This window comes from Diceros bicornis, chromosome 11, assembly GCF_020826845.1.
Source record: "Diceros bicornis minor isolate mBicDic1 chromosome 11, mDicBic1.mat.cur, whole genome shotgun sequence".
Lineage (NCBI taxonomy): Eukaryota > Metazoa > Chordata > Mammalia > Perissodactyla > Rhinocerotidae > Diceros > Diceros bicornis.
The window spans coordinates 7,268,725-7,285,148 of NC_080750.1; the positions used below are offsets into that span (position 1 = coordinate 7,268,725).

Below are 16,424 nucleotides of genomic sequence, written 5' to 3' on the forward strand. Positions count from 1 at the left end.
ATGATGAAAGTGGTAGACCAGATTTTCTTTTAATTATAAATGTCATCAGATTTATTTACCTCTAATATTTAGTGCAAAACTTTTTAGGAATAATAAAATAAATGCTTTATGAATAGTACAAACTTATTTTTTCCTCTAAGAGTATATTAAAGCATATATTGTGAGCAGCGTTACACATAAAATCAGCACACTTAGATTCCAAGCTGCACCCACAGTGTTGGAACATGCACAGCAGTGTTTTCAACTGCAGAACTGGGATCAGTTGAACTTGGAGGGAGGAGGAATTGAGGAAGATCTAAAAGATATTTATCTATGTTTGATCGTGGTTATATGTTGAAAAGAGCTTAGTTATTGGAGTTAGATATATTACATTCTTTTATTTGGTACTAAGTCTTCAAAATCTATTGTGTATTTGAAATAGCCTTCTCAGTTCAGACTAGCCACATTTCAGGTGCTCAGTAGCTGCACTGGCTAGTGGCTACCATATTGCACAGTACAGATCTATCCAATAAGGTTACAGTACCTCCAAGGACTATTGTGGAAAGGAAATGTATTTAAGATACATATAAAAACTGAGCTCATACTACATATAAAACCTAGCACATTGTAGGTACACAGTAAATGTAAGTCTCTCTTTGCTCTCTGCTATAGTTACAGCTTGTTATGCTTTTGTAACATCATATATAGTTGGAAACTTCATGTCAATAAAATTTTGATTTTTTTTTTTTCAAATTGAAGAAACCAGAATGTTAGTTTTCTAAACTAAGTAACAATAATCAAGAGTCAGGCCTTTGCAATAGACATTGCTGCTTTTACTAATTTTGTTTTTTATCTTTCCTTCTAAGATTTAACTTTTATTGAAGGTTGTTGAAAATGTACTTTAATTAGTTGGTACCAAATTTCTGGGTTTAGACTATGATCAATTTCTCTTTATCTCATTTTCCTCTGCTCTTTTTTAATGGTGCTCCCTTAGACACAGCTCCCTTAGACACAACTAAAACTTCATTCTTGAAGAAAATATTCTCAACCAGGATCTGTGTACTGTTATGAAATACTGCCCAGAACTTAGGAGACCTAAATAAGACAAGTCCTGTAATTTTTTTCTTGTGGCTAGTTGTGTTGTCCCATTAATACACAGTAATTTTGTCTGAACAACCACATTGGTGATTTCACCATGTCCCAGGACCCTGCCTTCGGCCTTATTGAATTGGATATAGAAAACCAAAAGGCAAATTTAATAAGGAAGAATGAGAAATATAACTGTCCAGGAACTGTATAGGACTTGTATTGTCAGGTAAGGACATTCTTTCACTACGAGTGAAGAATAATGGGGTGGAGGTTCTTAGTGAGTATAGATTCAGAAACCCCTAGCAGCTCCCTGGAGCTCTCAGGAGGATATTGTCTCTCTCTTCTCAGTTTCCCTATAACCCTGAACCAATCAAATTAGGTCTGGGGGATGGCTGTGCTCTGCCTTGGTCAGATAATGAGATAATCAGGGAGTCAGAGTCATGTAAGAGCATGATCGTCCTCACTATAGGTAGATGTGGATAGAGAGGCAGAAAAGGGAGACATTTACAACGGCCAACGCCTTGGCCTTCTATTACAGTTAGCTGTATATTCGTGTGTAACTGGCACAGAACACAGTGTTCTGCTGTCGAGTGTAAGTGTAGTGCAGGAGTTGCCTGCCTTGGTTTGGACAGTGTCTCAGTTAGCTTTAGGCTTTGCTTCAGCAGTGAAGTGACACTGATGGCTTATCCTGAGATACTTAGGACTACTGAACTTTATTTACATTAGTTAGTTATACCACTCAGTAAGCCTGGAAGGGGAAATAGACTAATCAGAGACAGATTCTTATTGAGGGAAGAGAGTGATGGTTGCAGAGAGAGAGCGTGTGGCACTTTAAGCGTGAATCCTAATCCCAGAACACAGGGCTACAGGAAGGCTCAACTCATTTTTGTTGTTGTTGAGAAATGGGGAAAATAGAAGAATGGGGGCACTGGATGCTTAGAAAATTAAGGATATTTTGTTTATACTGAATATGTTCCATGAATTATTAGATTATAGAATGACAATACCAAATCCTCTTGTTTTTTGTCGATGATCTCTTATTTGAGTAAGGCTTTGGTTACTTTGGTTCTGAGCTGCTTCTGGTTGTATTTGAGAGCCTGCACTTTCCACCCTCCACTGCCTCTGGTAGAGGCGTTGTCAGTGCCCCAGTGATCTCTTAATGGGCAATAAAACTGCTTTGCATCCTTTAGCAAATAGAGATTGTACCAGGAAAAATAGCACCTATAATTTCATTGCTCTTTTTATTCTTTATGAGAATTTATTCATGATAATATAGCATTCTCTTTTACTAAACCTATCTGGCCCCTCCCCACACAGGTATCACATAATACTCACAAAGCATTTTGACCTGTCCTAACCTTGGGATTCTTCCCATCTCTAGGAGTGCTTTCTGTCTAAGAATCCTAACACATTAGGAACTCTCAGTGTGATTTAGGATCCCATGAGGGATGGAGAGTCCTCTCCTCCCTTAATTTAGGCAGCCATAACAGGAACCACATTATAAGTGAGTCTTAGAATCCCCTGGTACTTCCAGTAGTAAAGGAAGTACTGTCTCTGTCCTATATCAGCTTTCACAGTTCAGTTAGAGTGTGGACATGTCTTTGGAGCAGATATAACAAAAGAGATGCTTATTTGACTACATCTAAGTTTCACTAGTAGGAGCGAAAGAGAATGATTACAGTTTTTTAATTTCAGCTTTATTGAAGTATAATTGACAAAATTTTAAGGTATTTAAAGTGTACATCATGGTGATTTGGTATACGTATACATTGTGAAGATAAAATTGAAGTCAATGTTTGGCACTAGTTGGAAAAATTAATGTAATGGATTATTTGGTTGATGTGTATATGCGTTTTTCTTTCATTTCTGTGGGCATGGGGAGAAAATAAAAAGGACCTAGCTTTGTATAAACATTTGTGATCCCACTGTCTAGAGAGAACCACTCTTATAGCATATTGGCATATATCTTTTTTAGATTTTTGTTGTTTTGCATATGTTTAACAAAGTTGGGAACATACTGTTATACATTATTTAACGCATCAGGATTTTAACCAGATATTCTTCTTGATACAGTAAAAATAATGAGATAAACTTTAAAAATTAATTGTACTTTGTTCTACATAGTAGATATAGTAGAGTAATTTATTATTACAGGTTTAGTAAATATTAGTACCAATAGAAAATTTTTGTTGACTAAACACTTTTAAACTCATAACTAAGTTTAAAAATCTGGACTATTTATATTCTTAGATAAATTTGGTGGTTCCTTTTTATAAATAAAGATACTATATGTTAGAGAATTTCAGGTTGCTCTTGAGGAATTTTTTTTTTTTTTTTGAAGACAGTCTTATTTTTTGGTGGGAAAGATTCAGTCTGAGCTAACATCTGTTGCCAATCTTCCTCTTTTTTTTTCTCTTCCTAAAGCCCCAGTATATAGTTGTATATTCTGGTTCTTCTATGTGAGCCGCCACCACAGCGTGGCTACTGACAGACGAGTGGTGTAGTTCTGCGCACTGGAGCCAAACTGGGCCTCCGAAGTGGAGCACGCCAAATTTTAACCACTGGGCCATCAGGGCTGGCTCTTGAGGAAGTGTCTTTATGCCACTATATTAACACAATTTTAGAATTAATTGTGATTTTTAAGTTGTTTTTTCTTTTTCTTCCCAGATCCAAGTATTTTAGAACATGCTCAAGAGGTGAGCACTTAACTATAGAGGTAAGTAGAGTCATGAATCTGATTAGATAAAAGTACTTTCAGGAGGGACTTTTTTTTATTAAGGAGGAAGGATCTGGACCTAAATTTAGTATGGACTATTTATATTTCAGTATTATTGATGCTAGTGAAGAGGGAAAGAATTGGGGTGAGGGGAGGAGGAGTGAATAGGGAGAAGTTTGCAGAAGATTAAGGTCTCATTTTTCAAATGGAATTGCTATTTCTACTTAAGAAGTGGTGTGTTTGTTTTTTGTTTTTTGTCTTTTTTTCCATCCTACACAAACCAGGGAGAGAGTATTCTTCTATCAGTTATAGTGGCTCAGGAGACAGTGATTCTAGAGACAGATGGTTGGCCTGCCCCAGTGGAGAGGTATCGAAGAATCAAAGCAGCAAGTTGATTTTAAGCAGCTCCACCAAATCAATCACTGAGTTGCTTATTCCTTCTGTGTAGAAAATAATAATAGAATCTCCCATTTGCTCAGTCCCTACTGTGTACTAGCGACTCCACCATATGGTTTATGAATGTCGTTGCACATAATTCTTATGACAATTCTATTGAACAGGTGGCAGTCACCCCCTTTTATGGGTGAGAATTAGAGGCTTAGACAGGTGAAGAAGTTGGGCTAAATTGCACAGCCTGTAAGTGGCAGAACCTAAATCCAGTCCTAAGCTGCTTGGCTTCAGACTTGAACCCTGTGCTTCACTGACTTCTGTATTAAATAAGGAAGCATGTAAACTCGGAGTTAGTTTTTAAAAAATCACAAACCAATACAAAAAATAAGTTCAAAATAATAATTTTAGAGAGTTTTAAGTCATCTCTTTGGATTCTTGTATTTTCTTTTGAATTCATAGTTTTCTTGATCTTTAAACAACAAAACAATATTAGCAATAAAACACTTTTTCCTTTCTGTCTAGTGGTTATTTATCAAATTACTTATATTTAAAATACAAATATTTTGGGGCCGGCCTGGTGGCACAGCGGTTAAGTACACACACTCCGCTTCGAGGGCCCGGGGTTCGCAGGTTCGGATCCTGGGCGCGGACTGACACACTGCTTGTCAAGCCGTGCTGTGGCAGTGTGCCATATAAAGTAGACGAAGATGGGCACGGATGTTAGCCCAGGGCCAATCTTCCTCAGCAAAAAGAGGAGGATTGGCATCGGTTGTTAGCTCAGGGCTAATCTTCCTCACAAAAAAATAAATAAATAAAATACAAATATTTTAATTATATAGTATATAATATGATATAGTAATGACTTTCATTTGGTCATTTGACATAATAGTGTTCATCACATTATGATCAAATTGTTTAATTCTTATCTCTAGAAAGACTTTAGGGAGTAGCGACTACCATCTAGTAGATTTTCAGTAAATAGTTACATGAATGAATAGGTGAATAAATATAAACGTTATAAGAGAAATTCTTTTTTGGGTATCTTTTAAGTCCTTGTTTCTTGAGTAATTTTCCTCTTATGACCTTAAATAATTTGTTCTGAACTCAAGTGAAGTGGAAAATTATGGCAGTGTAGGTTTGAAACACCATGTGAAATATTCAATTCAGGTGGAAGTTTTAGTTTATAAGTTTATGATTTATGTAGAAAATTGCTGTAATTTTCCTTTTCTTTTTCATATACAGTCATAAATTATATGCTTGTCTTAGCTATCTTGTAGGACTGTTCAATATATCAAAGGAATTAGTATATAAAAAGACACATGATTTAAGTATCTTAAAAATATAAAGGTATATTATTTTTGAAGTGAAAAAGTGACATAATTTTTTGTGAGATATGTTCCTTAGACAAATATTCCTCCTAATACTTACTTTCTTGTTGTTTCAGTTTGAGAATCTAGTAGAAAGTGATGAGGTAAGTATTTACACAGTAGTACAAAACCCATATTTGTTCTCATTAGTCATGTCATTAGTTCTAACAATTATTTAAAAAATTTTTATTTTATTATCTTCTATTTTAGAATATTTATTTTTTGGTTTTTGTTTTTACTTTTCAGTCCCTTACCATTTTCTTCTTTTACTAATTTATATTAGTAAATAATTTAGAATTTTCTACTATATAACATTTATAATACTCTATATAGTATACTATATATAGTTACATATATCAGAGATATATGTATAACGGTTTTGAAAGCATTTTATTGAATTCTATAGCATTTAAAAAGGGATATTTCTAACCTCTTGCCATTAGGTAGGTAAAATTTCTCAACAATCCAGAGCAGACCCATTCTTTAACCATAGCCTTTATAGATTTCTGAAGGTAGGATTTATACATGCTTATTCTAAGCAAAAGTAATCACTTTTGACTTTAGCCATTATCTTTTTTATCAGTTATTCTTTTTGTTGATTTTTGCATTTCATCTCATCTAAAACTCAGTCATTTTTAAGATGCATCCCAAGTACAGAAACGTTAAAATATGAAAAAAAAAAAGTGCTTTTTAGAATTAGTGAAATGTGGTGTATATTTCTTATGCACTGGTATAGTTAGAAGAGTTTTATTTTGTATGGTAATTTCCAACTTCACTCAACTAACTATATGAGTTTGTGCAAAGAACAGAATACTAGTCTGAGTGTAACTTAGCATGTTAACAGTGCTAAGAAGAACTATTAAAGAAACTGTTAAAATTATTTAAATTTGTTCAACTAAGCATTTCCAAATTAATTTGCGTATAAATCCTTTTTAAAAATCTTCATACATGTTTATTATCATCTGGTAGAACACATTTGGGAAACTCTTAGCCTTTTGTTTTCCCAGTAATATTTCTCCCAAGTATTTTAATGTTTCATGGAACCTAGTTTCTTTCCCTTTTTAAAGGTCACTTTAATTCCATGTACTTTTTAAAACAAGTGTAAGCAAATGCTTAACATGATATTTTTAAAGTTTCTGACAAGTGCTAAATGTGAGTTCGTTCACCCTTGAATATAGCTCATCCCAGCATCATATGGCTTTTTAACAGAATTTATGGTTTCATGTGTTTTCCTAAGGTGCTTTTCGTTTGGTTGAGTTTTTGTCTGTCTTTGTTTTTGCTAACCAGCCTTTTCCACTTTCATCTCATTTCACATTTGTTTTAGTTGGACGTCATCCTGTCTTGTAATGCTATTTCCTAAATTCTTTTGGACCATTTGGAATTTTATTCCTGTTGTTACTTAGTCATATATTTTAACTGTCAGATGTGAATAGCTTAAATGTGTAAGAAAGATGTACAAATCCAAATCAGTCTTGAAAATAGTTATGGTTTGCTTTGGAGGAAAAAAGTATAGGTAGTTTCATAACCCTGTAAAAGAAAACAAACACAGTTGATTCTCATTATTCGTGGTAGTTAAGTTCTGTAAAGTTGCCGTGAATGCTGGGTTTGTCTACACTGGAACGTTGCTCCTGGGGAAATACAGAATTAGGTTCCTGCAAGCTTCCGGTCACAACATTTTTGTCAACCGATCAATATATACCTTTGTTTTGTGTTTCTGTTTGACACTTTATTTTAATATGTATTATTGATTGGTTAACTTTGAACTCACAATCAATAGCCTATAACTCACGCTTGAACAAAGTTTATCTGACTCGCACATTTTCTGCATAAGGCACATCACAGGCTTCTTGGGATTAGGAACGTTAGACAGCACTACACACGGGGGTCATTTTAAACAGTGAAATTACCAAAAAAAAGCACACAAATACAGAAAGCGTGGCACTAAATAGACTGAAGAGGACGCAGCGTGAGAGCGGAACAAGAAGGCAGTGCATCGCCGTGTTCTGCCTCCACTGGCAATGTGTGCATTGGGCAACTCAATTTCTGCTGCTCTGTGAAGTCTCAGAATGATTGCAAAAGTGCAGGGAGTATTGGTTTTGACGTTACAAATAAATTTTCACTTGTAGGTGAATTTGCCATTACAGAATCTGCAAATAATGAGGATCAACTGTAAACGATGAGGGCATAGAGAATATGTTGTCTAGTACCATCCTGACCCCAAAAGTTCATTTGGTATAGGATAAATATTTGTTAGAAAAAATTAAGAAACGTCCAGCACTTGGTTTTTATATAATTAAGATGGATATTAAACTAAATTGTGCCTTTGAGAAATAGTAAAATTTGAAGGCGTTTTGTTTAAAACACTTTTAATAATGAAATTTGTTTACTGTGATAAAAAGAGATAAGCAGAAAATATTTTGATTAAATAATTTTATTGGCTTGCCTTAAATAGTGAAATTTCTTTAATTGTTTAATTAATTTTTGTACAGGCGGAAAGCCCAGGAAGCAGTCATAGGTAAGACTTTTTTTAAAAAAGAAAAAAACAACTTCTGTGTGAATTATAAGGAGCTCTCTGAGAATCCACGCTCTGTCATTTGCTTGCTCTGAGGCATTGAACAGCTTACATTTCAAGACCTTAGTTTTCTCTTTCTATAAGACTGAAGCAAATAATAACATGTCTCAAAAGATTGTTTCGAACATTGAAGAATTTAATGTACCTAAGTGCCTAGGTGCTTTCCTATTGAACCTAAGTTGTTATGTATTTTTTAGTTTTTAAAAAACCATTTAATATTGATAAGTACATTTCCTTGAATTTTTAAAACTTTATCTCCCTTTTCCTTCCTTATGACATTCTAAAACTTGTTTTCCTAATCACGTTATCTTTCAATAGTAACTAGAACCTTGACACACTAATATTTAAGCAGCCTCTTTAAATTTTTTTAAAATTACATCATCTACTTGAAAAAGAACCATCTGTCTTTAACTCAAAGGAGAGTTCTTAATATCAGGAGAATATTTTCATTTTCTGTTTTATATATTGAATGTATGTTCTTTACCTTTTTTAGTTTAGCAAACATTTATTAAGCAACTATCATGTGGCCAGGCACTGTGTAGACACTGGGATTTAAAAAGCAGATGTGGTTCTCCGCATTGGAAGCAAGAATATCCTTGTCTGGGAGATAGTTCGTGGAGATGACTAATTTCAGTATGAGGTGGGAAAAGCGATTAAATAGTAATTATAAAACATGCAGGGAAAACCTAGAGGAGAGGCCCTTTGCCCAAAATGTGTAAGAGGAGGTGTGTCCAGGGAGACTTCTTTGAGGAGATGTACCTGGGTTGATGCTTGAACGGTTGGTTAATGGTAACTCTCCAGAGGAGGAGAGCATTCTGGGTAGAAGAAATTGCATGAACAAAGTGGGAGAATTGATGGAAAGAGGCACAGGGGGACTTTGTGGAGTGATGGAAATGCTTTGTATCTTGCTTTGGGTGGCAGTTACACGAGTGTATACAATTGTCAAAACTTAATGAACTGAACACTTAAAATTTGTATTTCATTTTATATAAGTTATATCTCAAAAAACTAAAAAAAAAAAGGAAAGCCCTGGGCAGAAGTTAGGGCTAGAGGAACAGAAGTAGGAGACATTAGCTTACACATACCTGGTTAAAACCATGATAGTTATCAAGATCACCTACCTGAGGTTGGAGAAGAGGAGGAAGTGGGGTGATTGGAGCGTGCAGACTGCGCAGTGTCTGAGGAATAAGTAGGCAGACACTGGAAGAGGAGTCTGAAGACAACACAGGAGGCGATGGGCAAAAAGAAGAACCAGGAGAGCATGACAAGCCACGGGAGGAGCTGGGGAGACGGGCAGACAGGTGGAACGGAGGGGAGGGTCAACGCTGTTGCATGAAACTGAAGAATATGATAAGGACTAAAAACTGTCTATTATGTTGGCAACATAATTTGCCAACAGTTAGCTTTGCTAGAGTTATTAGAGCAATGAAAGCAGAGGTAGACTGCTGTGAATTGAGAGAATGGGAGGTAAGGACACAGAAGGTCAGAGAAGCACAGTAGTTAAGAGTACGGAGCTAGTTTACTTGGGTTCAAATTCTAGCTCTGCCGCTTATGTTTTAAGTGACTTACTTGGAAATAATCTGTCTTCGGCTTATTTCCCTCATGTGTGTGATCTCTATATCTACCTTATAGGGTTGGTGTGAGGATTAAAATTAGTTAATATATGTAAAGCACATAGAAGAGAGCCTGACACATAGAAAATGCTAGATGTGCTCTCAGTCTGTGTTTCATTTCAGGAATTTTGGCTGAAACGAGGAGAGGGAGCGGTAGCTAGAGACAGATACAGGTCAAATGAGGGTTTTCCTTCTTCTTTTTTCTTTCTTTCCTTTCTTCCCTTCTTCCTTTACATGGGAGAAAGGCGAATCCTAGGCTAACAATGAAAGAGAGGTGTTAATTGATGGAGCAGTGTCCCAGAGAATTCTCTGGAGTGGGGGCGGGAAGGTGCATCGGTGGTGGATGAACCAAGAGTAGAAGTGTAGCCGGTGACCTTGAACAGGTTAAGGAATGCCACCTCTTGAGAGGATAGAGGGGAGAGTAGGGAGATCGACTTAAGAAAGAGGAGGAGTGGCAAGAAGTTGAGGGAGTTGATGGTTGATGCTCCCCATGTCTCCAAGTGTGGTGACATTAACTTCTCAGAGAAAAGAGTTTGAATGAGGAACTCAAGGAGTATGTGAAGATTTTGAAGTAGTTAACGTAGGATGTGAGAGGGAGTTGACCAGGTGTAAGTGAAGGGTTATTGCTAGGGGCTGAGGGCCAAATAGATGTTGGTTTTCTCTAGCAGCTCTCAGCATAAAAGGCCAATCACAGAAACGATCCAAGGTCAGAGAGTGAGCAAGGTAGGTGAATAAGGCATAATGATAGGAGTGCAAGAGAGTGAGTATATTGCTAAGAAAATACTTCAAATTTGTCATGGTGTCCGAATTGGTTTAGGTGAAGTGAGCCCAGGAGAGGGTCAAGATAGACAGACTGGGGTGGCCAGAGTGACTGAGCGGATTGAATAGTGGGAATGAGAGTTAAGAGTCCCAGAGGGTATGAGGGCTGAGACCGGAGTGTCACGTACTGAAGTTTGTATTTTATAATGAACTTTTTGGGATATGGTCAGATGGCTGAAGCAGAGCCAAAGTGAAGGTAAATGGAGTCCACATTTCTTACAAGTTGTAGTGCTAACAAATACTCTGGTAATATATCATCTTATTCAACTTATATCCCAAATTATATCAAGTATTAGAATGTATGCTTTTTCACTCTAACAATTGAAATTATAGCATCAAATTGCTTCAATACATTTTTTACAGTAAAATTTCAGAACTTCACTGGTTTTATGAGTGTTTTATTTGGACTTGGATTCATCAGAAGTCTTTTTGTTTTCTTTCTTTTTCTCCCTCTTTTTTCTCTGTAGACCTCTTACTGAGGAAGAAATTGTTGACCTGAGAGAGAGACATTATGATTCTATTGCTGAAAAACAGAAAGATCTTGATATGAAAATTCAAAAGGAGGTAAATAGTCTTTTATGTTGCTTAAGTATATGTTATCATAAAACCTCTGTTTATAGGGGAAAGTTGTCATTAAATAACATATTGCATATGAACAGTCATTAGACCTATACTTAGATATATACAGATGGAAATGATTTAAAAGTAAAAAAATTATTCCAGCCTATTATAATTTGTTTTAGTTTGATTTAATTTATCAGAAATCAAATGCTGCCCCAAAATGAAGGTAATACATTTTATAAAAATAATTTTTTAATTCACAAGTAGGGACTCTGACCAGATATATGCATCTTTGTGTTTAAAACCAACTTTAAAATATTACCATTTCACAAGTATTTTTTTTGTCTTTTTGTTTGTCTTGCATTTATTTATTCTTAGTAAGTGAACCAAGTACTTCTAACGATCATAAATGTTATATATTTTTAATGTATTTACGAAAATGGCCTGTAATTATAGTTTTGCTATTTACTAAACTAAATGGAATTATTCATATTCCGTTATACATTTAAAAATAGTCTGTTTAGTACCTATCAGTGATTTCAACAGCGTTAACTTAAGCTACACAAAAGATGCTAATATTAGGCTAAAGAAAAAAATTGTGTTGAAATTTGATTTTTAAGTTTGATTTGACACGCAGTAGATTATCACTAAAGTAGTTTGGATGCTGTTATGAATGGCAGGAACTTAAATTTGAAAGTAATTTTTTAGTAGCTTGATAGTAATAAAATTCAGGACACATGTGCATCAATGAGACATGAACTTTGTGAAAGCTTACTTGACTTTGGTGGACGGTGATGTGATTGGCCTTAGTTTTAAAGATCTTGGACTTAGGAGGGCCAAAGCCATTAGACTCGTCAGAGTGATAGGCACTGGAATCATTGCTGAGAATGAAGATCATTGCATACTCTAAAGAAAGAAACAGTTTTATATTTATGCAAATTAGACACTACTGGTTCATAATTCAGCTTCTGAAGAATTCTGTAATATGTTTGATATCGTTTGAATTATTTTGTAAAAAAAATTGAAACGAGAAATCACAAAAATTTCAATTCTATTATGCTTTGTAGAGATAAATTATTTTTTTAATAGTTTATTTTTTATTTTATGAATAGAAACATTTTATTTTTAGAGCAGTTAGACAGGTTCTGATTTTTGTTAATCCTTATTGTTTTGTTCATGTACAGTTAGCCTTACAAGAGGAGAAGTTAAGACTAGAAGAAGAAGCTTTATACGCTGCACAGCGTGAAGCAGCCAGGGCAGCAAAGCAGCGAAAGCTCTTGGAGGTGAGGGGAGAAGACCCCACATACGTTAGGGCTGCTTTCCTTCTGGTTTTCTCTGACCCGTCTTAGTTGGGACTTTTTCCCCCCCTAGAGTCAAGGGCTTCTTGTTTAACAACAAATGTATTTATGCGTATATCCTTAGGAATTTTAAAGGCAAATTGGTTGTCTTTCACAGCCAGAAATAACATCAAATTATATGCTTGATACTGAATGCCGTTTAGCTTTAAATTAGCAAAAGCTAATTCTTATTTATCCCAAAGATGAAATTTAGTTTTCCAAAATCTAGTATTCTTTTGGAAAAATAAATATACTCTTAGATGGAAACATTGCAAAACTAGCCTTTAAATATAATTTCTACAGCATTTTTAGTTTATTTTTGTGAGTTTTTTTGTTTTTTTAAACAATTCCTTGAACTGCTAGAATTTCTTGTATTTCCTAGAATCGGGTAAGCTGGGCAATTTTGCCCCATAGAAATATCGTATTTTTCTTGTCTTTATTCTTGTGTCTTTGAGAGATTGGGAGTTTGAGTCTTGAGAAATCTTTGACGTATTATCAGAGAAGGCAACAGATTTATTGTATCTTTCCTGCCATATGCTAATACGGCATTACTGTAATGCCAGACATTGTTAATAACAGACATTTATGGAGCCCTAGCGAAGTGTCAGGAACTGTTCTAAGTGGTTTACGTGTTTCACCTTGTCTAATCCTCATGACAGTCCTAGGAGATAGGCAGTGTTTTTAATCCCCATTTTATAAATGAGGAAACCAAGGGACAGAGATGTTAAGTAACTTGCTTGATCCTATAGCTAGTAAATGGCAGAGCCAGAGTTCAAGCACAGGAGTGCTTAGCCAGAATCCTACTTAGTATCGCCCTCCATATTTTGCCTGTATGAACTCTCTAGTGTTAGCTGATCATGTCACATAGTAATTATTGTAACTTAGAGAAACTGAAAAATCATGTGTATTATAGTGCTACGTGATTTCTATGTGACCTGTGCCCTTTATCTCTCTCTTTTTTTTTTTTTGGTGTTTCAGCAGATTAATTAGAGTACATGGAGAGTGTCTTTTATTTTTTAGTAAGTTCTAAATAGTGGGAAAGTTTAAAAATTAATTCACTGAAAGACTGAAAGCATTCCATACATAGTGCCTGTTTGAGTTGTCCTGAGTTGTTTCTTCCCTGACTAAATATAGGAACACATAACAGAGTACACAACATACACTGAAGCACAAAGATACACAGGTACATGCAGATTCATTTGATTTTCACAATAGCCCCATGAGTTTGCTAGGGCAGTATTACAGCCATCTGTAATTTACAGATGAAGAAACAGAAAGTAAAGGGCATGCCAGGGACACAGAGCTAATAACTGTCAGAGCCACAATTCTGACAGGTCTTCAAAATCCTTTGTTTTTATTATTTCTGAGTCAACTCAGCTAGGTCTTCTAGACCTTTTGTTTTGCTATTTCACCCAGAATAGAACCTCATATACTGTCCTTAACGATTTCTTTCTGGCCCCTCATCCTTCTAGTTATTAGAAGTTCTTAGGTGTAACAAGAATGTTGAGACACCGATATATATCTGTTATAAAGTTATTTTTAATAACAGTATGAATATTCTGACCACTTAAGGATTATACACTGAAAAATTGAGAGAAATTCTACCCATAAATAAGAGGATGTAGAAGTGACCAGTGATGAATTTAAGGAAAAAGACTTCAATAGAATAACTTTTTAAGTTTTTTGGGTTTTTTTAGAAACTAGAAAAAAAGACTTTTTGGTGTTACATAAATGGTTTTAAAAAATATAATTTTATCACAGAGTGATTTTGTATTTCATTATGTTTCCAAAGCAAGAAAGGCAGAGAGTTGTGCACCGATACCAGCCTTCCAACAGTGGAGACTGTCAAAGGTAACAGTGAGATATACGTCTTCCCTTTGTGGTAGAAAATGTTTCCAGAGAGAACACAGTTCACTTCTGGATGTTTGTATACATATTCATGTTTATGTTCCCTAAAGAATTACTGCTTTTCAAAGACACTGTCTTGTAAGAATACTGAGAATATTTTCTTCCTGTATGTTGGAAAGTGATCATTTACTTAAATTGACTTTACTGCATTTTTAAGCGTGGTCACATCTTCTGTATAGAAAATGATGCAGTGGCATACTGAACGCCTCGGATACATTGTTTGTACCTGGGTCGTCTGTGGTTTCCTCAGCCTCTCTCTTTTTTTATGATAAGGTTCATGTGTAATTGTTTTTTGGAAGACACATTTTAGTGTCACGTCTCCACAAGTGTTTCCTACTCACTCAAAGAACCTTGTTCATGCTTCATTATGGTAAATTGTAAAGTTGGGCTTACGGCAAAGCTTTGAATCTTAACTTCAAGATCAACCAAAATCTTATTGTTTTTAGTTTATTGCTAGCTTTAAGAAAACTAAGACCTATTTTCATTAGATTATTCAGTTGTACAGTGATTATGAATTTGTGTGGGATAGACCTTCAAACCAAAATGCCATCCTTAACTTAAGCATGGGTTATGTTGCATCGACTATGAATATATAAAAAATTTATTTCACTTGTATTACAGTTCAGGACCAGAAGATGACTTTGAATCTTGTTTGAGAAATATAAAGTCACAGTATGAAGTTTTTCGAAGTAGTAGTAAGTCTTTTAAAATATCTCTGTACATTTTAAGTTTACTTTATGCCATGTTAAGCAGATAATTGGAGATCATGGCTCTGTTTCTATAGAAGACCTTCCTGCCCTTCAATTTGTGTTGCCCAGTTAGGTCATTAACTAGTCCTTAATTATACAATTTTATCTCTCCTTTTTTTTTTTAATTTGTTTATTTTTTGTGAGGAAGATCAGTCCTGAGCTAACATTCATGCTAATCCTCCTCTTTTGGCTGAGGAAGACCAGCTCTGAGCTAACATCTATTGCCAATCTTCCTCCTTTTTTTTTGCCCCCAAAGCCCCAGTAGATAGTTATATGTCATAGTTGCACATCCTTCTAGTTGCTGTATGTGGGACGCGGCCTCAGCATGGCCGGAGAAGCGGTGCGTTGGTGCGCGCCTGGGACCTGAACCCGGGCCGCCAGTAGCAGAGTGCGCGCAGTTAACCACTAAGCCACGGGGCGGCCATCTCTCTCCTTTTTTAAAAGGAGTTGGGGCAAAGAACAATCTCACGCTATTTCTGTAGATCCGTATAGGGAGTCAAGCACTCCTTTTTCCATTTCTACTTGCATCAGAAGAAGAGAATGTGGAGGAAATAGTACAGAAAGATACTTACTTTACTTATTACAAATTGATTTATAAGATTACAATGTTGTTCTCTAAGTTTCAAGAGTCAAAACTCCTATTCTTCCCAGTAATGGAAGTATAGTTGTGGTTCCTTTTGAAAATATAGACTGCTTTTTATTTATCATTTTTATTTTTTCATTTGTTTTTTTGTCCCTCTTTGAAACTGACTATTAAAAATATTACCTAGAGTTCATCATATTTGAAAAGTTTGTAATTCATTTAAATTTGCATGTTTACTGTGCTAGATGGCAAAAAAGTGAAAAGAACGGGAAAAAAGCCCTTTATACTGTTCCTAACAGAACTTAGCAGTGTAATGATTTCAATACTTGTTTCTTATGATGTTAAAAGGGATAATAATATCTGGAGAGAGAGAATTATTGCAAAATAAATGGTTGTGGTAAAAGAGTAGAGATGGCCACATTTAATTGTATTTGGTGTATATTCTAGGACTCTCATCAGATGCCACAGTTTTGACACCAAATACAGAAAGCAGTTGTGATTTAATGACCAAAACTAAATCAACTAGTGGAAATGATGACAGCACATCCTTAGATCTAGAGTGGGAAGATGAAGAAGGTATTTTATATTCACAATTTTACCTGAATAATTTAATCTGTGTTGGTTTATAGAAATCTGCTTGGTATTTTACTTTTAAACTGAAATGAAGGCAAGGTCTTGAAAAATCAGCATAAAAATTTCTTAGTCTCTTATTGTATTAGTGATTATCATTTGTTGATAAAT

The 16,424-nt window shown here is 35.2% G+C and overlaps 1 protein-coding gene across 1 annotated transcript in view; it reads left to right on the top strand.

The window, feature by feature from the left end:
* The window catches only part of AP1AR (adaptor related protein complex 1 associated regulatory protein), a 31,052-nt gene that overhangs the window by 11,981 nt on the left and 2,647 nt on the right, over positions 1–16,424 (top strand). Inside the window, exons 2-9 of the mRNA XM_058549914.1 lie at positions 3,736–3,784; positions 5,619–5,645; positions 8,031–8,056; positions 11,013–11,109; positions 12,291–12,389; positions 14,236–14,294; positions 14,973–15,046; positions 16,131–16,259. Of these exons, the coding sequence (XP_058405897.1) occupies positions 3,736–3,784; positions 5,619–5,645; positions 8,031–8,056; positions 11,013–11,109; positions 12,291–12,389; positions 14,236–14,294; positions 14,973–15,046; positions 16,131–16,259 (560 nt within the window). The remainder of the gene's footprint in view (positions 1–3,735; positions 3,785–5,618; positions 5,646–8,030; positions 8,057–11,012; positions 11,110–12,290; positions 12,390–14,235; positions 14,295–14,972; positions 15,047–16,130; positions 16,260–16,424) is intronic.